At 47.0% G+C, this 18,793-nt stretch overlaps 1 protein-coding gene across 1 annotated transcript in view; it reads right to left on the bottom strand.

Annotated features, from left to right (window-relative positions):
* Window positions 1-18,793, bottom strand: part of SamDC (S-adenosylmethionine decarboxylase) — a 65,842-nt gene that overhangs the window by 8,316 nt on the left and 38,733 nt on the right. Inside the window, exons 2-6 of the mRNA XM_077632937.1 lie at window positions 9,404-9,490; window positions 7,716-7,842; window positions 3,701-3,775; window positions 2,944-2,971; window positions 2,788-2,830 (exon numbers count right to left, since the gene is read on the bottom strand). Coding sequence (XP_077489063.1) covers window positions 2,788-2,830; window positions 2,944-2,971; window positions 3,701-3,775; window positions 7,716-7,842; window positions 9,404-9,490 — 360 coding nt within the window. The remainder of the gene's footprint in view (window positions 1-2,787; window positions 2,831-2,943; window positions 2,972-3,700; window positions 3,776-7,715; window positions 7,843-9,403; window positions 9,491-18,793) is intronic.

Here is an 18,793-nt window from a genome sequence, read left to right as displayed (position 1 = left end):
TTAGTTGGCGGAAATCCTTATTTTCCTTTCCCTAACCACTGATTGGTGAGATGGGTCGTTTGTTATCTTATTGGTTGCTGTCCCCGCTAAGGGCGGAGACAGAGGGTTTAAAACGAAGCGCTCTGGGATGAGCGGGGGCTGAATTCGTCTGATCCACGATTTAGTCAAATAAATAGTTTTCTCCTTGCTTTGTTTCTTCTCGTTTTTTTACCTATGTTGTAAATAAATAGTTAACCTTTCTCCTTTCCTTGAGTAATGTGAATGTTTGCGAGTAGAACCACCGGGTCATCAAGAAACCCCGATTTCATCATCAAGTAGTTTCCTCTCATCGCCACCGGAAGGGGAAACTCAACTCCTAGGTTTATAAACTTCCCGCCGCCCCGAAAAAGACAGAACCTGCCGAAAATGCGAAGATGCAGTAAGGCCTTATGAGGCAGCTCCATCGCGCTAACACCCGTAAGCCCGTGACGAGCCGCCCGTTTTGGAGAACACAAATGCAATCAAGGGACCCGGGGAACAGACACTGGCGTCGGAACGGCGAGACGGCTTCTAAAACAAAAATCAATCACCTGCGACGCACCAGTCACCGTCCAAAAGCCGCGCGAAGCTGGAATTGGACTACCGGCGAATGCGCGGGCCGACAGTTGCAGTTGGCGCGGGGCAGCGGCGAAGCTCAGAAACCGAAACTACGCGGCCAGGCTATTTTTTGACCTAGCGACAAGGGCCTTCCGCTCGTTGTCACGCCTGCCGTTACGCCCACTAAAGAGGTGCGCGGGTTACAATGCACCATGCAATAGGCGGGATTTTTACAGGATCGCTTGCCCTATTGTGACAACTCTTCCTTCGGGAGGCTAAATTCCGCAAGTAGGCTTTCCCGCATAGCGTAGCTTACAAAACGGGACGGCGGAGGTCACGCTCGGAGAGATATGAAGGCGACAGGACGCATTCTTCGGATTTGGGCATTAAATGTGCAACGTATTACGGAAGGATTAAAAAAAAGCGCGATTGTTCGAAGCGGGCCCGTCGGCCATCTTGTTCGCAGCACGGGTGATATGTGGGAAAGCCCACTTGCGGAATTTCGCATGAGGTCAAGCCTAGCGGCGTCGGAATGCGGTCAAACCGCGTGATAAACAACGGAAAAGGAAATAGGACGTCTGTATCGTTTTCCTGGAATTTTTAACTGGATCATCGCAGGTGATTTATTTTAACTGGAGTGATCAAGGCTTCCGTATGGAAGCCGAAACGTCTTCGTTTTAAACAACAACCTTTTGGTCGGCGTTCCTTTTTCTTCATACATGGATCATCGGCTAATTTGCACAGATATTGTGGTTTTGCCACAGTCGAATATATGAAAGTTTGTGCAGTGTACAATCGCTGGCTGGTATTCGGGAATTTTCGAATATTCGGAAATTCTCGAACACGAATCTAATATCAAAGATATTCGATTTGTATTCGAAATTTCGAATATTCACACACCTCTAAAGTATATAAATATTGACAAGTCCGACTTTTTGCAAATTCGTTCTAACAAGACATCATGGCATTCTCATTTGTTTATTCGAGCTCCCTCTGTTTGCACTCATTGACGTAGTTTTTCTCCAAGAGCAAATGATGAGTGGAATTCCCTGCCTAATGCTGCTGTACTGTCATAAGCAATATGAGCAGGAACACGGGAGCGCGTGCCCAATAGCCTCAAACCCTACTTGTAGTGACATGTGCCAGCCGCTTTCAGAAACAAAGTGGAAAGGGAGGTGCGTTCTTTCATTCCTCAGAAGCAGGCAACGCAGCAGAGAATGTTGCGAAAAGTGGCCGCTGTGTATAGCCACAAGGAGGGTTTGAGGCTATCTGACACACGTTCCCGTGTACCTGCTCATATTGCTCATGATAGCACAAGGCAAGTCTGCTGAAGCATTCATAGAAGTATCAACGACGTTGTTCACAAACCACGGGCTTGTTTTGTTTTGAATGTATCCAGCATTGTATGCCTGTTAGATATGCTTACAATTCATAGTGAAGTGCCTGCAGATTTTATTGTATTTGACTACCGTGTTGATAAGAGCATTTGGTTTTTTTTTATAAACATTGGTACCTACATGAGGATATATATTTGTGCTTGTACTTTCCTTGTTTTGTTTCCACTCCTGTAAAAGCCTGACATAGGGCTGATAGTATCAATAAATGTATTTAGGCGCAGGTAGTATCCACAGCACAGATCCAGTATCAGCTTCCAATAACCATCAACACACGCTATTAAATACTGAAGCACTGAAACTGGCCACTCACCTGTCAATTTTATTGCAGTAAGAAGGCTTGTATAGCATATGCAATGACTGCATGACTGGTATGTTGACTTAAGCAAACAACCTGGCCTTCCCATTTGCAGCAGAAAATGCTGCAGCTGCTTACTTCGGTTGGGGGTAACAACACAAGGGTTGTTAAGTAATGGCATCACGAATGCACTGGTAACAAAATACTGGTGTGAGGTGTCTCATATCCCATAGCAGACTACCATCTGTAGTTCAAAGAACATGCAGCAAAGCACAAGTTCTTGAACACCAGGAAAGCACTAAAACAAAAATTCCAGAACTTTTAAGTATGTCAATGAACTGCTAATATGACATGCTTATTGGAAGTATAAATTATATTTACACCAAGCCTCGTTGTGTGGCAAGCTGCAGTCACACCTACCCTGGAGTCGCAACCAGATAACGCTACTATGGTCTGCTTGACGAAGCCACTCTTTCCTTGAAGCAGACTAGAGCCACACATGTGATTTAAAGATCTCACCAGCAATCATGGTTGATTCTGCCCATGCAGTAGGCTGCACCATCTGCAATGAACAGAAGGAAAGTTTCAGTGCACAGCCATACTCTTGTGTTCCACTCCGGTGCTATTCCAACCTGCACAAAACAGACATAACCAAATATTTAAGTTGAAGCTTACCTTCAAAAAGTTCATCCAGAACTTCAACCTGTGAAAGGGAAAAAATTATGAGGTTTTAACTCTCAGCAATGCTTTACAGTATCTGCTCTACAGACCCCGACAAGGAAAATGGAAATTAATTAATGCAATGTTCTAAAAGCTGCGTGACTGCTTTAATATTAACTGCTAGAACTTTGCATATTTAAAGTAAGTTTATGCAATATAAACGTTTCTCCGTACTCTTAGAAGCTGAACGCAAAGGAAGATGTAACTACCTGTTGAGTCCCAAAGAAATCACAAATGTGCTGCACTTCTGAAGAGGCTCTGAAACTTCGCCTGAATATAAGAGCACCAGAACTGGCTGCACAGTGCTGAAGAACGAACCATGCAAAAGGGAGGGAACTAGAGCAAGAAGTTGACAGGCAGCGCCGACTGGTGAGTGAGGATTTTGCCATCATGGGATAAATGGGGAATCTGAAGGAGGGGGGAATGTGAAGGAGAACCAATCACCTGAGCCCTATTGTGCGACAGCAATAAAGATCCTGTCGCAGGACAGCGCTCTTCATGCTTTGACCATGTAGACCAAACTTTACAATACTATCACGCGAGTGTTGACCGATTGATCAGCGCCCAATGACGATGTGAGTAGGCAAAATATGCGAGAGCTGCCACATGAGCACAAAGCACAGGCCGGGTGACGCGTGTGCTCAGCTCTTTCTAAAGCCCTGTGTCTGTGCTTGACTGTTGCCACAGCTCATGCTGTTAGAGAACACCTCACCTCGTCTTCAAAGCTGGTGTGTGGCTTGTCCTGCAGTTCTGGTCTCATGAAGTTCTTGCGTGAGTAGAAGATGTCCTGGAAAAAGCACCACACCAGCAAGTCGATTTGAGTGGCAGAAAATGTGCAGAAAGGATCTGTGCAGATTGCTCAACTATAAAGCCATCGAGCTGAGCTTACAGCTGCAAAATTGTTAATGGAAAAGTTCAGTTCAGTTGACAGTGGTTTAATGTCCCAAAGCAACTCAGGCTATGAAGGGACGCCATAGTGAAGGGCTCCGGAAATTTCAACCACCTGGGGTTCCTTTATGTGCACTGACATCGCACAGTACACTGAATGGCAAAGTCATGAAACAAAAGGGTCAGTACATTACAATGCGAAACCATCAGTTACCACAAGCAAGTAAAACAGGCATCTGTACCCACAATTGAGAAGAATTAATAGTGCTTGAAGTGCTCCACAAATACATTAAAATCAGCAATTGTGCCTATTAGTGACTGAGAAACAGATTCAAACATCATCTGCAATAACTGCCTTTTGTGCATCCTGCAACAACACGAATGTCTGCTCACTCTGCCGGGTGGTGATAGATGTAAAGATGTACTTGTGGCTCGAGCACACAACGAGGCAGGGGGTGAGAGTGGGGGAACATGAGCAGTTTACTGCTAAAAGACACTGAAGATGGTTGGACAGGCTTATGCCAGTGGGCTTATTCTGTCCTTTGCGAACCGTTTTCCTTTCTGAGGACATATAATCCATGTCTGGCGAATAGCGCCGCGTCACAATGTCTGTATTGCCCTCATTTGGATCGGGTTGCGGTGTATATGCAACTTCATGAAAGCTATGCATTGATTGAATGTTTCTTCATTCAGTATTTATTTACATGCCGTTGCTTGTGCGATTTTTGTAATGCGTTTACAAGAGGTTTTCATTTATGCTTGTCTTCCTGTAACTGAGATATCTGCATGCATGAAGGCAACTTTTTTTAGTACTCTTTTCGCTATTGTAAGAAGGATGTGAAGTGCCCCTCTGTTTTGTTTTTTTTTTGTGCTGGTACAGCTCCCAGTGGGGACGGCGTTTTGTATGTTGTTGAAGGCTGGATGCTTCGTGCTATTGTGGGCTTTGGTATGTTGTTTGTACAGCAAGTGTCCCCTCAACATTCTTGGTGGGGAGGTGTTAAGTGGAAGCCCATGCCACTACAACTGCAGTACTCTTTGCACTGTGCAGGTTAAATTACTTTAACAGAGAGTTTTATAGTTATTCAATAAACATAACGAATGTATGTTTGGCATTAGGATCATATGAATATTATAAAAACATTCCTTTGAGGTATGCCTATGTAAAAGTTAGGTCGAATCCATGTTTTTGACCCAACACTAGCCAAGCCAAATACAAACCCCCATATTCCCAGCATGCCCTTGCTGGGTGAGGTGCAGAGCCTCCAGCTTTGTCTCTAGGCATGTATGAGAAACTACAAGTCAGGCAACACTATGCGGGGCGATTCCAAAGGAACAGAAGTAAAAATTCTACACTCAAAAATGTATAGACAGTAGCACTAAGCAGTTTACACAGAAAGGCACAGAAAAATATGGGGAATATTTTTAGCGATGAAAAATTTGCTGTCTAAATGGTTACATCTGCCATCTGCGGCACTTCAGTTGTTTGTACAGTTAAAGATTTTATTAACAGTGCCACTACAGTGCCACTCATCTGTGACAAATGTGGCAATAACATTTTTGCATTGAAAGAAAAAAAACATGTCTATTTCTATGAAAACAGCATGGCATTACTGTCTACTTCCTGCAAGATCGAATTTTTACTTTTCTACGGGTTTTGGGTCACCCTGCATTTTATACAATACAATCTTTATTCAACATCTCAAGGATGTTTGGAGTACAGACAAAAAGCCTGACATAGGCTTGACTAGGCCCGCACCCCAATACATGGCAAACAGAGGCAGCGCATGGTAAAAATATAAAGAGGAAAAAAAAAGAGAAAAGAAAACACAGCATTTGGATTTTGGGAACGCAATCTGCAGCTACTGCTGCAGTAATAAAAAATATATATATATAAGTGCATAAAGCAGACTAATAAGTCACAGTGAAACCTACGCCAGTCCAAGTTGTGCATACATCAATAAGACATACAGGTAATGAAATTATTACATAACATATAGAAGCATGCACAAACCTAGACTCCCGTATAAGATAGTTGAAATATATCTGGTAAAAAGTAGAGATACAGAAGTAAATGCAAAAAAAAACAAATGGTTCCAAAGAATAAGAAAAACATGTTCACATTCTAATTCCATACAAATTTCTTTCGTAGGTTTTTCAATGAAATAGATTGTATATCTGTGTTCTTGTCCTTCAAGAAATCATTTAGCATTGTCGGCAGTTGGAATTTCAACATTTGATTTCCATAACCCGTACGGCATTTACTCACATTCCATTGTTCGGGCTTGCGCGTTGGGTAGGTAGGAGTGTGCTTTTCCAGTCCGGCCAGCAATTTTAATGCATTTATATTTTTAGATTCTTCTAATTTATATTGTTTAGACAGTCTATAGGTGTACATAGATTCTACACTAACAATGTTCAGCTGCCTGTACATGTCCTTCGTATGGCTTAAATAGGGTGCTTTACAAATTATGCGGATGGCACGTTTCTGTAGCAAGTGAAGATCATTAATATTATTTTTGCTTGTGGTTCCCCATACAAGTGCGCCGTAGTTGAGCGTGGATGAGAATAAAGAGTTGTAAAGCAGAATATTAACTGCTCTTGGAAAAGTAAAACAATGACGCCGCATGAGACCAACAGTTTTCGAAAGTTTTTTGATGAGGTCATTTATGTGCTGATCCCAGGACAAATTTGCAGAAAAAATAACACCGAGCGACTTGAAACTCTGCACAACCTCTATCTCTATACCCTCAATTAGAATTGGTGGTAGTACATAAAGTTTATTTTTTGGATGAAACATAACAGCCTTGGTTTTTCCAATATTTAACTTCAACCCATTTTTTGCTGCCCAGGTGCTAACTATACGAAGTGCACGATTAGCACGATGGGACAAATCTGCACCGGAAGAGCCGGAAAAGAATAAACTTGTATCGTCTGCATAAATTATGTACTTGGCCGTTGGGTCAGTGTTTACTATGTCATTTATATATAAAACAAATAGAAAAGGACCTAGAATGCTTCCTTGCGGGACGCCTAGTTTAACCAGTTTTACGGTGGAAGAATGCCCTGTTATCACAACACACTGTGATCGGTGTTCAAGGTAGGATGAAATTAACTGAAGGGCTACACCGCGAATACCATAACACTCCAACTTTTCAATCAGTATACGGTGACTAATATAGTCAAAGGCTTTTGTAAAGTCAAGGAAGACACCAAGGACCATGTTTTTGTTTTCAAAACTTTCCAGGATAATTTCTTTTTGCGTAAGTAGCGCTAATTCAGTGGACCTATTTTTTCTGAAGCCATATTGCGCGGGAGCTAAGATGTTACAGTGATCGGTGAAAGATGTTTGAGAATAAATTTCTCAAGTCCTTTCGAAAAAACTGGAAGTATTGAAATCGGACGGTAATTAGAAAGGTTGTTTCGGTCGCCCTTTTTATATATTATGGTTACCTTGGCACACTGCATACTCCGGGGGAACACCCCTGATGAAAGGCAGATGTTGAATATATGCACCAATGTATGGGCAATTAAGTCTATTACATGTTTTACAGGCTTCACTTGAAGGCCCATTATGTCAGTGGAGGTGCTGTTTTTTAGGCTCGCAAACGTAGTTATTATTTCAGTTTCCGAGACCGGCTCCAAAAACACAGCTTGTGGGCAAGAAGGTTTCATGAAAGTTGAGTAGTCTCCGCCGGACGACACTGAAGCCAGAGAAAGGAAGTGGTCATTGAAAGTATTTGCTAATCTCTCCCCTGATATTTGTACGCCATTATTATGCAACAGATAGGCAGCTCTGTTAAGGCACGTGGAATTCCAGTTGTACACAAGCCGACACTCACCAGCACTTCATCAAACCCCGTCAGCTCCTGGACAAGGTACAGCAGCGGCTTGACTGCATTCAGCAAGGTGGTCGAGCCACAGGTCTTGAGGATGAAACAGCGCTTGGACACAAACATGCTGCTCTCGCTGAAATGAGGAAACAGGCAGAGGTAGAGAACAGTTCACTTGCTTGCTTGCTGCCTTGTCAGAGATGCTTACAGCAGCACCCTGGTGCAGTTGACACGCAAGGTCTGCATTGGCTGCAGTTTGCACACATCTAGTTTGCTTGCACTTGCACAGAAGCTACTGTGTCATGATAACAGAGGGAAACTCCACATGACAGTTACACCTAGCCAAGAAATCCGAGTGGATATAGAAAAGGTGAATTTCACTACCTGCAACACATCACTTAGAACAAGGAAACAGTGCACAAATGGGGTAAGTGAAGGGGACAAGCAGAGACAAACAGTCCTTTGTGTGTCCCCTTCACATACATTGTATTGCTATGAACTAGAAGCATACAGAGTGCTGCAAATAAACACTAGTAGTATAAAAATATAGTGTACCTGAATACACAGTGTAATGTGAAACTGCTTAAAATTTAATAGGGAGAATATAGAGGGTGTTTCACAAAAGTCTACAATTTTTAAAAATGGCGAGTTTTTTTTCCGAACAATGCTTTACCATTAAGTTAGAATAGTTTTTTGCGGCACAGCATTTTCAGATGTGCAGTCCGTTAGAAAACAGCTAAGACGTGCTGACTAGTAGGTTTTGGTTTTATGGGGTTTAACGTCCCAAGGCGACTCAGGCTATGAGGGACGCCGCAGTGGAGGGCTCCGGAAATTTCAACCACCTGGTGTTTTTTAATGTGCACTGACAACGCACAGCATACAGGCCTCTAAAATTTCGCCTCCATCGAAATTTGACCGCTGCGGCTGGGATCGAACCCGCGTCTTTCGGGCCAGCAGCCGAGCGCCATAACCGCTCAGCCACTGCGGCAGCTTGTGCCGACTAGTAGGCTGGTAAACTAATACTGAATGTTGAAAACTATTCCTGTTAGGCTGCTTGTTTATGAAGAGTGTGCAGGCCACGGTAAGTAGTATGCATATCAGTTTAGAATTTTGGGAACTCATATCCTCACTACTGTGGCTCAACAAACTTGTCACTTCATTGTGTATGTGGAACATGACAATCTCTGCCCTGTGGTGCTCACTGCTCCAGACACTCTTGTGACAGACGCTGGTGCTCTCTCCGCAGGCGGGAGATTCTCGAATGGCGCAAGAAATGACCCAAGTTTATTGAGCCACTATGGTGAGGTTAACTGCATTCTCAAAATTTTTAACAGATATGGATATTACTCACGATGGCCCACATGCCTCAATAAATAAGCAGCCTAACAGTAACAGTTAAAAATTTTACTCTTCAATGTTAGTTCACCAACCTGCTAGATGGCATGTTTTTAGAAACTGCAGGAAGTCTTAGGCAAAACACCCTGTATACATCTACAGGAAGGCTGTCCTTTCATGAGGCAGAAATGACCAGGAGGAATATTAAATGTGAGACTGGATGAGGCAATGCCAACTTTACGATGATGGCCAGTATGATGGGATTTATATTGGTTGAGTGATTCACAGTGCAGGATGGTGGCAAAGCTTGCCAAATGTAGTTCCCAAAAACAGCTTTTCAGCTGGCTAGCTGCATTACATACCTGAGGACATAAGAGTCAAGCTGATCATTCTTCTTGTAGCTGATGATCTCACACTTGACCACCTTTAGCAGAGACTCCCAGTTGGCTCTGAAATGTGAAATGTTAAAGTCAGCACACTGTTTTACCACTTCAAAAAAATCACCTAAGAAGTCTCATCTCCCTGTGAACCATGTATGGCACAAAATGATCAAAAAAAGTGGCAAGAGTCATGCATGGACTTTTGTGGAAACAAAAGCTGTATTGCTGAAAATCTTTTGTTATGCAAGCTGCTGTCAGACTCAGTCAAGCAATGAACACCAAACCCATGGATGGATAGAGGCAGGACAAAGTACTGCATATGGCTCGGGATCGAGTTATTCGGAGAAGGGGCAATCAAATGGCTGTAATAACATTAGCAGTCTTTATCGGTGGGCATATGCACAAAAATAACCAAAGAATGAGCCCAGGAGATGTGGCAGACAAGAGCAACTGGATGCATTTATTACCACAAAGCTAGTTTTCTCTAACAGGAAAAACGAAGTAATGCGGCAAGGAAAAAAATGGTTTGCCTTCAAGCCAAATATTGAGGAAGAGACTACTAAACAACTGGTTCAAAACAAGCTTCAGAATTCTGTTTTAGCTCCCTTCATTGGCCTGTTCCTTCACTGTTTCTGCTCAAACCTTAACAGCTTCAGAGGAAATAAGTCTCGGACTGATATTTCTTAGGGCACAACACACTAAAGATCATATATGCCTTATTACAACTGCATTTGTGTGAGACACTTATCACATCTTTAAAGTGCACATCATGTAATAAAACAAGCTCAGAAAAAGTTTTTGCATAGAATCTCAGTTGCGATTTCTTTCCACTGCATATGCAATGATTAGTGTGCTCATTGCAATTGAAATGCAGCTTGCAACCCAGCTACCCAGCTAGTACCCAGCTAGTAGTACCCAGCTAGTAGGTATACCGTCTTAAAGGGCAACTGCGGGTCTTGCTGAACATTTTGATTTGACAGCCGCGTTATCACACTGCTTCAAGCCTCCTCTCTCCAACTCAACAGCTTTGCAAAAAAACCTAGTGGAAACATCGTAAAACAACGATAAAAGCAAACCAAAACTCGGTGCTTGGCCAGGAACGATACTAAATATTACTAAAAATATTACTAAAAAAACTGAACTAAAAACGACGAGTCCTTTTGTAAAACACCCAAGACAACATTTTGTTACTGAAACAGGGAGAGAGTATTAACGTGTGCGGAATGTCCATGACGCCAGAAATATCACGTTGCCCAAAGAAAATCAGAACGGAGGCCACGGAAGCATATTGAACTTTAAAATCACCTAGAGCCAAAATGAAACACTGCATTGTTTCCAAACTTTGTGCAGTAATCAGGAATGACAGAAATACCTACAGTATAAATTCCATTAGAACCTCAAAAGCACTTGGAGCTGCCTTAATTTTAAGGTGCAGTTGGCTGCCCAGTTTAGGAGAACAGCCTTTGATGACATAGCCAGATTGTTTACACTTACGTCAGAGCTAATCATTAAAGGTAGGGCTGTTCTAACATCCTAGATGTAGAGATAATGTGTGCCACTGATTTCAACGTGGCATACTGGGCACCTTATTTGCACGGAAAGTTGGAAGGTGAAATCTGTGGAAGAGCCTATGAGACGTGTCAGTGGCAGTACCTCGAAGAGTAATTAACCAACTCGTGTAGTACAGTTCACTCATTGCCAACAGCACACATTGGATAACACCTGCAGACAACATACACCAGTTCAATTTGTACAAGATAATTCATTGCATGAAACACACAAAGGCATACAACCTCTAAGTGTTTCAAAATACTAATGGCGACCGTAGAAATACTTTCACCCGCACTTGTCCTGACCGCTGGGGAAAATGCATTGAAACTCGCGAACCAGGCAGGCACTGCCAGCGTTCAGTTTTGGAGAGTCCTTGGGATACACCCGACACGCGCCACAAACCGCTAATCGTGGAGAGAGGAAATACCACTAGTGAAACACACGTCGCTACTGCCCAGCATATAACGGAAGTGACGCAAGCGGCGGCCGTCGAAGGCCCCGAATCACGGCCAGAGGCCACCCGGCGGCTTCGCGAGTGCGCTGCGGGGGCGAACGGGACTGCACCTACAGCTACCGCCAGGCGCGTGGCTGGGGAGCGGGCACTACCCCGATCACTATGCATCGCGGCATTTCCCGCTTTTTCCGAGAGTGGCACTGCTGTGCGAAACGGTCTAGTTCCCCCTCGGCGCTTTCCGCGCTGAGAGCCATGCTGGGAGCGCCGCATCGACCAGCGGACGTGACGCACGCGGTCGCCGTATGGGTCGATAGGGAAGAGCGCGCCCTTCCTTCGCCACACCGACGAAGGGTTCACTCGGTCGGCGGGGAATGTGTGTCAGTACAGGCAGCCATCTCCTGCGCCCGCAGCACACGCGGTCCGAGAGCGCGAACCTCGTGCTCTCCGCGAAGCAGCGCCCCCGCTCGCCCATAGAGGCCTCGATGAGACACGTTTTCGTAGCACGACCACGAACAGGTGCGGTCTACGCTGTTCGCAGCGAACAGTTTCTGGACACAACTCTTCCGAGTCTGCTTGCGGACGCCCTCGCGCGCTGGTACTATAACTGGTATCGATGATAATTGAACCGCTAGCGCGGTCCCATATTTCTAGCGGCCAAAGAAGCAGAAGTGCTGCATTTCAGACAGTGCGTGCAGTTGCTGTGACGAAACTCCCTCCCGTCTTTCCGCGCCCACACATGGAGCACATGGCCAGAGATAGCACGCTCAAGGAACCCTCTCCAGACTGCCCAGCCAATTAAAGTGTACACCTATGGTCAAAAAAGAAAAAAAAATGGCAGGGTTTTAAAGTGGTTAAACTCAGTACGACGGGCGAAAGCACGTGAGGCAACACCGCCTCAGAGGCAACCGCCTGCAAGATCTTATCGTCAGCGGGAGGGGGCGGGCGGTTCCGCGCGTTGACGGAGCAGCTGCGAAAGCTGAATTGCCTCCGCCGCTGGCGATACCTTCAAAGGTTGAGGTCATGATATTAAATCTGCAGTCCTGATATTTATAATGATGAGGGCGGCGAGCATAGAATACAGGAGTTCACGCTAGAAGTATCTTGGGGTGTGGATAAATAACGGCGCTGAGTATCTGACAGAGCATGAAAAATATGTAATGAATAAAGGTAGTAGGAATGCAGCTGTCAGGAAAAATAGGGCACTGTGGAATTACAATAGGTATTAAGTGGTAAGAGGGATCTGCAAAGGGGTGATGGTTCCTAGCCTGACTTCCGGCAATGCGGTCATGTGCATGAGACCAGATGGTCAAGCAAGGTTAGAAATCAAACAACGCGGCGTAGGGAGGCTAGCTTTGGGAGCACATGGCAATGCACCAAATCAGGGGGTACAGGCCTGGTGATATGGGATGGGCTTAGTTCGAGAGCAGAGAAGTTAGCAGTAGGATAGCATTTGAGGGGCGATTGAGAAAAATGGGGGGAAATCAGTGGGCTAGGAAAGTTTTCAGATACCTGCACATAAGGAATGCTGACACGAAATGGAGAAAGCGAACTAGAAAATTAACAAGCAAATATCTGGACAGCAGTAGGGGGGCAAATCAGCAATTATCGGTTAGGAAAAAGGTTATAGAAACGGAGAGAGCTCTGTGGAAAATGGGGATGCTGACTAAATTGGCACTGGGAACATACAGGATACGCGGCGAATTGTATATATGCACCTGAAGACGCCTCCACAGCTGCGCCCGCAGGGTCAGAATTATTAATGGCCGCCTGGTACGACCCCGTGCACCGCACACGCGGTTTCCGCCTGATAAGAAGAGCGCCACGTTTCACGCCAGAGCACAATAGCCCCTCTTATCACACGCACTGTCCCCACGGCCGCACACAGTGAGGCCCCTTTCTACTCTGGCGGCGAGGCGCATCTGGATCGAAAAGCGGTCGGCCAGCGCTATAGCGAATCTTAGCAAAGATGATTAACTGTTCCGGTCAACACTGAAGCTGCGTTGGACGGATATGTGAAAAAAAAAAAGCTACGATTCAGCTGCATAATAATTCGGGGTTTAATTAGCCGTGACATTTTTACACTTCACATTTGATAAATGCTCAGACCATTGCGGCACAAAGTATACTAGCCTGCTGTGTTCTAGTGCTGCGCCTTAATTTCGAACTGATGACCGATCACCAGTGATCACCTTCACCACTGATCCCACCCCTATTACTGAGCAATAAGAGTTTCCAATCAATCAATTCGCTACCGCTTGTTCATGCGTAAGTACTGAACGCCGTGTTGTACAGACGAAGCCAGACGACGTCAGTCCGGTGGACTTCTCGCAACTTGCAGCGTTGCCTAGCATGCGCCTTCCTTGACTCATAACATGCTTGCGCAGACAAACGTTTCCACCACCGACACACCAGCAAACGGCAGTCTTTTGAAAGCCAAAGCGCCAAGCAGCAATAAAAAAAAAGTTGCCACAAGTCTAATGTTTTCTAGATATTTCCAATACTTGTGTAAAAAAAATTCCAGGGGACACTTAAACTCCACCTGAAGGGTATGGCGCGATAGTGTAATATGGGTTGATTAGTGAAAGGTCATTCTCTACTTCAGACTAACAGTTCCCTCGGAGTCCTCATGCCCTCCCTGGTTAAAGGAGTATAGACACCAAATTTTAGTGGCATGTTTTTTCTCTACAATGATGCGGAAGACTGCTACGCATGAATCGCCATGTGATATTCGGCTACGGCCGCTAAATAATTTATAATCGATTTTTTTTTCTGTCATTATGTTTTGGTTTCGCCTCTGAACAGCCGAATGACGACTGTGACGTCAGAGAGTACTTTTGTGTCACGTGAGGCATGAAAAAACCTCCATATAATCACTGCAGTGCTGAAGCCAGCCTTCCTCAGGAGCCTGAATGACACGATTGTGGAAGCAGCGATTATGTTGACGTTTTTTTTATGCCTCACGTGACCTGTAAGTACACGTTGACGTCACAGTCCTCAATCGGCTGTTGAAACCGAAACAGCACGAGAAAGAAATGAGATTATAAATTATTTAGCGGTCGTAGCAGAGCACCAGGTGGTAATCCATGCATAATAATGCCTTACGCATCATTACAAACGAAAAAAACACGTAACCAAAAGTTAGGCGTCTATACGCCTAGAAGCGATGCGCCACAGCCCTGCGACGGCAGGCACTGCATGCAGTGGTGGGCCTTGTGTGGCCCAGGTTGTTCTTCCCGAGCGGAGCAATCGTTAATTAAAATGCCACCCGCCACAGTGGGCAGTTGGTTGTGACGACGCCGCAAGGTCACGTGACTCGGGTGGCCAACCTGCCGCCTAGGTTGCGCTAGCCACGGTCGTGATTTGAAGCACTACGCTAAGTGAAGCAGTTCGCCGTGCGTTGCCGGTCGACGTTCCAAGCTAGCCAGAGGTCATACGTAGTCCACCATGGTGTCGCACCACTTGACCTTTCGATTTGCCGGTAGATGGCGGTAGAATAGGCCGCAGCGTTCACTGGGTGACCAACCTCTCGCGATGAACCCTTATTTTAACTGCCACCTGCCAGGGAGGGCGCGCTGCCTATCCAGTGTGCGGAACGCACTCAACGTTGCAGACGCCAAGCCGCGTCTAGTTGCCCGATGCACCACAGCTTTCGCTCTCTGACCAGGTTCAGGAGTAGTTAAACCAGAGCTGACTTTTTCGCTCACAACGACTACAATGGACTTTCCGGAGAACGGGGCCTTTGGCGAGAACATTCGGGCAGTTTTACACCACCGGTGGTTGACGAGCAGAAGACACTGCGGAGTGTTCGGAATCGGGCACGGACGGCGTCGAGAGGCACACTGCTGCATGCCCCGCATGCAATGCGTCCTATGCGCCTTTCTACGTCCCGCCATGCAAGCAGGCCTGCCCAATTAGCCTTCGAAGTAGCGGTTCTGCGAGAACCACGCGCGGGAGTGTCGATCGCGGTTTGCAATGTGATGGCTGCGCGTCGTCGACCATCGGACACACTGGGCGCGTGGAAGTGCCTGGATATGCGAGGTTGCGCGACGCCCCGATGCAGCCTGGGCCGGTTCGAATGCCACTCGAACGGAAACGGCGATAAAAACGAACGTACGCCCACTATATATGCGCGCCTGTCGCGATGGCGCCCAGTCCGTATCGCGCGCTCCACGTGGCCGGGTGCACTCGAACGCCATCGCCGAGATAAAAGGCGGTGGGGCGAGAGGAACAACTGGTACGCATGCCTCGCGTACTGCAGCCGCTGGACGACAGCCGAGAGGGAACTAGTTTACGGAGCAGAAATCGATAGAGTAGAAACCAAGTGCATCCACTAGCACAATCAATGGACGGGTGAAAAATCATTTCAAAGGAACCATGACAAGGTACCCAGGTGAGCGGTTTGTCAACACCACACGAGAGCACATGTCGCGGCTGCTGTGAGCCGCGTGAATAAAACCGCCTCGACGTGACGTCATCGGAGCGTCAGGATTACGTCACAGCACCTGCCCTTCGTGATAGGCTCGGACCTATACGTGAGATCACTAGTGCATCTCTAAACGACTGGACGGTAGTCGAGGCCGAAGAGGCGGCCGTAGCTCTAGCGGCAGCGGAGGGCTACCGGTCCAAGCAGTCTTTAACGACCATATCAGACTCGCAAGCAGTCTGCCCAAACTATATGAACGGCAGAATCAGCCGCAGCGCGCTCCGCATACTCCGCCCTTGCGGCGCACCCCAAAAGGATAAGCAAGGAAGACCACTTTTGCATACGATAGCATGGACGCCAGGTCAGGAAGGAGTGGTAGGCAACCAGGAGGCCGACAGGGTAGCTCGAGAGCATACGGAAAGCAGAGCTTCCCGCGTAGGCGGCCCCGAGGTTTTCGTACCTATCCCTCAGGGATATACGGCGATTTTAGATTATTTTAAGGGGGTCAGAAGGCGCTACCCAACACCACACAAATCACTTAGCAGGGAAGAGATGTAGCTTGGAGACAGCTGCAAACTGGTACCTACCGTAACCTGCATATACTAAGCAAAATTCACCCCACGCAATATAAATTTACATGTCCATGGTGTAACGAAATGCCCACGCTATATCATATTTCCTGGGAATGCCCGAGAATACCTGTGGTGCCAGTTATACCAAACCCGAGTGCGGAGCAGTGGGAGGGATTGCTCTCCAGCGACCGCCGGTGCGACCAAATTGGTCTAATCCGGGGGGCCAAGCTGGCGGCGGCATCCAGCGGAGCCCTGGAATAGGGGCAGACGACCCTGTGCAAGAGAAGATGACCCAAGTCATCTGACACCGCAGACGAACAAAAATAGAGCAAAACAAAGTTTATTCTCTCTCTCTCGGCCCGTTTGGACTTTCAGTAGAAGCGGCCACGGTGCCGGGCCTGGTTGGTGCGAAGACTGATCGAGCTATAGGTTCCCGGCCAATAATAATAAAAATTGGTTTTGGGGGAAAGGAAATGGCGCAGTATCTGTCTCATATATCTTTGGACACCTCAACCGCGCCGTAAGGGAAGGGATAAAGGAGGGAGTGAAGGAAGAAAGAGGTGCCGTAGTGGAGGGCTCCGGAATAATTTCGACCACCTGGGGTTCTTTAAAGTGCACGGACATACCATATGGTGGGAATGATAATGAACAAACTTTAAACAAAAGCGTTCCGTCCCGTGCCACTTAAAGGGACTATGCAAAGAATTGAAAGTCGCTTGTAAATGTGTTCTATGTTTAGAAATGATGCTAATGAGCATTCCCGCCAAGCATAAGTGTTCGGAACTGAGCCGGCAATTTATTATAAATTAAAACGTGTTTTTTTAAAATTCGCGGTCCGATTGCTGTGTTCGTAGTGACCGATTTTGGAACTAAAATCGTGGACGAAAGACGTCACTGTACAATGACGTCGCCAGGCCACCACACGCTGTCATTCGCTGGAGCCACGGCAGCCACGACGTCACGGGCACACTTCCGGTAGCCGTGAAAATCGTCTGCTCGTGCCGCCGCGGGACCCTCTCGGGCAAGCGCGAGCCAGGGCATTGCCTTCGCGCATGTGTTTTCAATTTTCCTCTGCCGCCTCCTTCTGTCGGGAGTTCCGGAGCCACTCGCACGGCTCTTCGTGGGCACGCATAGAGCTCGATGCCCATCGCAGCCATAAAAGCGAGCAGTCGCACCTCGAGGTCCGGGTTAATTACTGCTAACTACAACAGACGACAAGCAAAGAAACCCGACGTGCGCCGCAATCCAGGAAGGCGAAGAGAGACCGGAGAGATGCCGCCACGCCGCCGACGCTGCTGCTGCTGCTGCTGGGGGGCTAGAAGCGACAACCGGAAGTTGCAGAGCGAACGTCATCTGATGACGTATTCAAAGGCGAGGCCCAGTCCCAGACCTGTTTTCTTTATTTTTTTCTGGTGCCCCGCGTGTACGAGTTGAGGGGAGAGGGGAGGAGCGTAATTTTTGATCGTCTATATCTTCGTTGTTATTGATGCTAGCTTAGAAACCCTTGCGTTGGGGTGACGAGTGATAAAATTTCTATCTCTCGTCTGCTTTACGTAATCTCAATTAATTTATTGCATAGTCCCTTCAAGAGAACGGCCTTTGGACCGCCATGTGCATGGCGTGAGCACCTGCAGCAAGAGCACGGCGGCTGTGACAGGCGCAAGGGTGCTCCCGAGTTGCGTGCGGATGGCTGCCGACGCTTGTCTGCGAGGCATCGCTCTCCCCTAGGCCGCGTCTCAGCGGTCGGGGCGCAGCATGACGCAAGGCGGCAGCCGCACTGCTGCCAGCAGCTAGAAAATGGGACGCCCATGCAGCGAATGGCCCGGATACAAGACCCGTGGCTTATTGTTCACTGCGCTACAGTCACACGCTCTTCGGCGAGAGAATGCATAAAGCAGGTTTAGCGAAATGGATGCGAGCCAGTTCATTCAGTCCGGCCACACAGCGTCGCACAATCTGCCACTTGGTGAAACAGCTGCGCACAGCTGGTCTCGTTCCTCCGATTCGAATTAGGTTTCCCTCCTCCGTGAGTCGCGCCCCCTTCGTGGTTTCCGCCCCCGAGTGACACTAGGGAATGTTTTCATCACAGACGAAATCAACTTCCTCGCTCCATTCCGCATGCGGGAAGCTGCGCCGTCGTTCGCGCGCCGAAAAATGAAAAGAGAAAACACGCAGCTGCGATCGGCGACGCTTGTTCCGCAGCCGTCGAGCGGGCGCGCCGCCGTGCACACACGCCCTGCCAACAACTTCGCGCCAATGTGACGCGCTCCATATATTTTCGAGGCATTAAATTACGCCCCCCTTCCCAAAGAGGAAAGTAAACAGACAGGCCGCTTCCAAAGTATCGCGCGGTGCTCGCGGAACAAGACCCT

This window comes from Amblyomma americanum, chromosome 7, assembly GCF_052857255.1.
Source record: "Amblyomma americanum isolate KBUSLIRL-KWMA chromosome 7, ASM5285725v1, whole genome shotgun sequence".
NCBI lineage: Eukaryota > Metazoa > Arthropoda > Arachnida > Ixodida > Ixodidae > Amblyomma > Amblyomma americanum.
The sequence above is the reverse complement of the archived record's forward strand: the minus strand, read 5'-3'. Positions and strand labels throughout refer to the sequence as shown.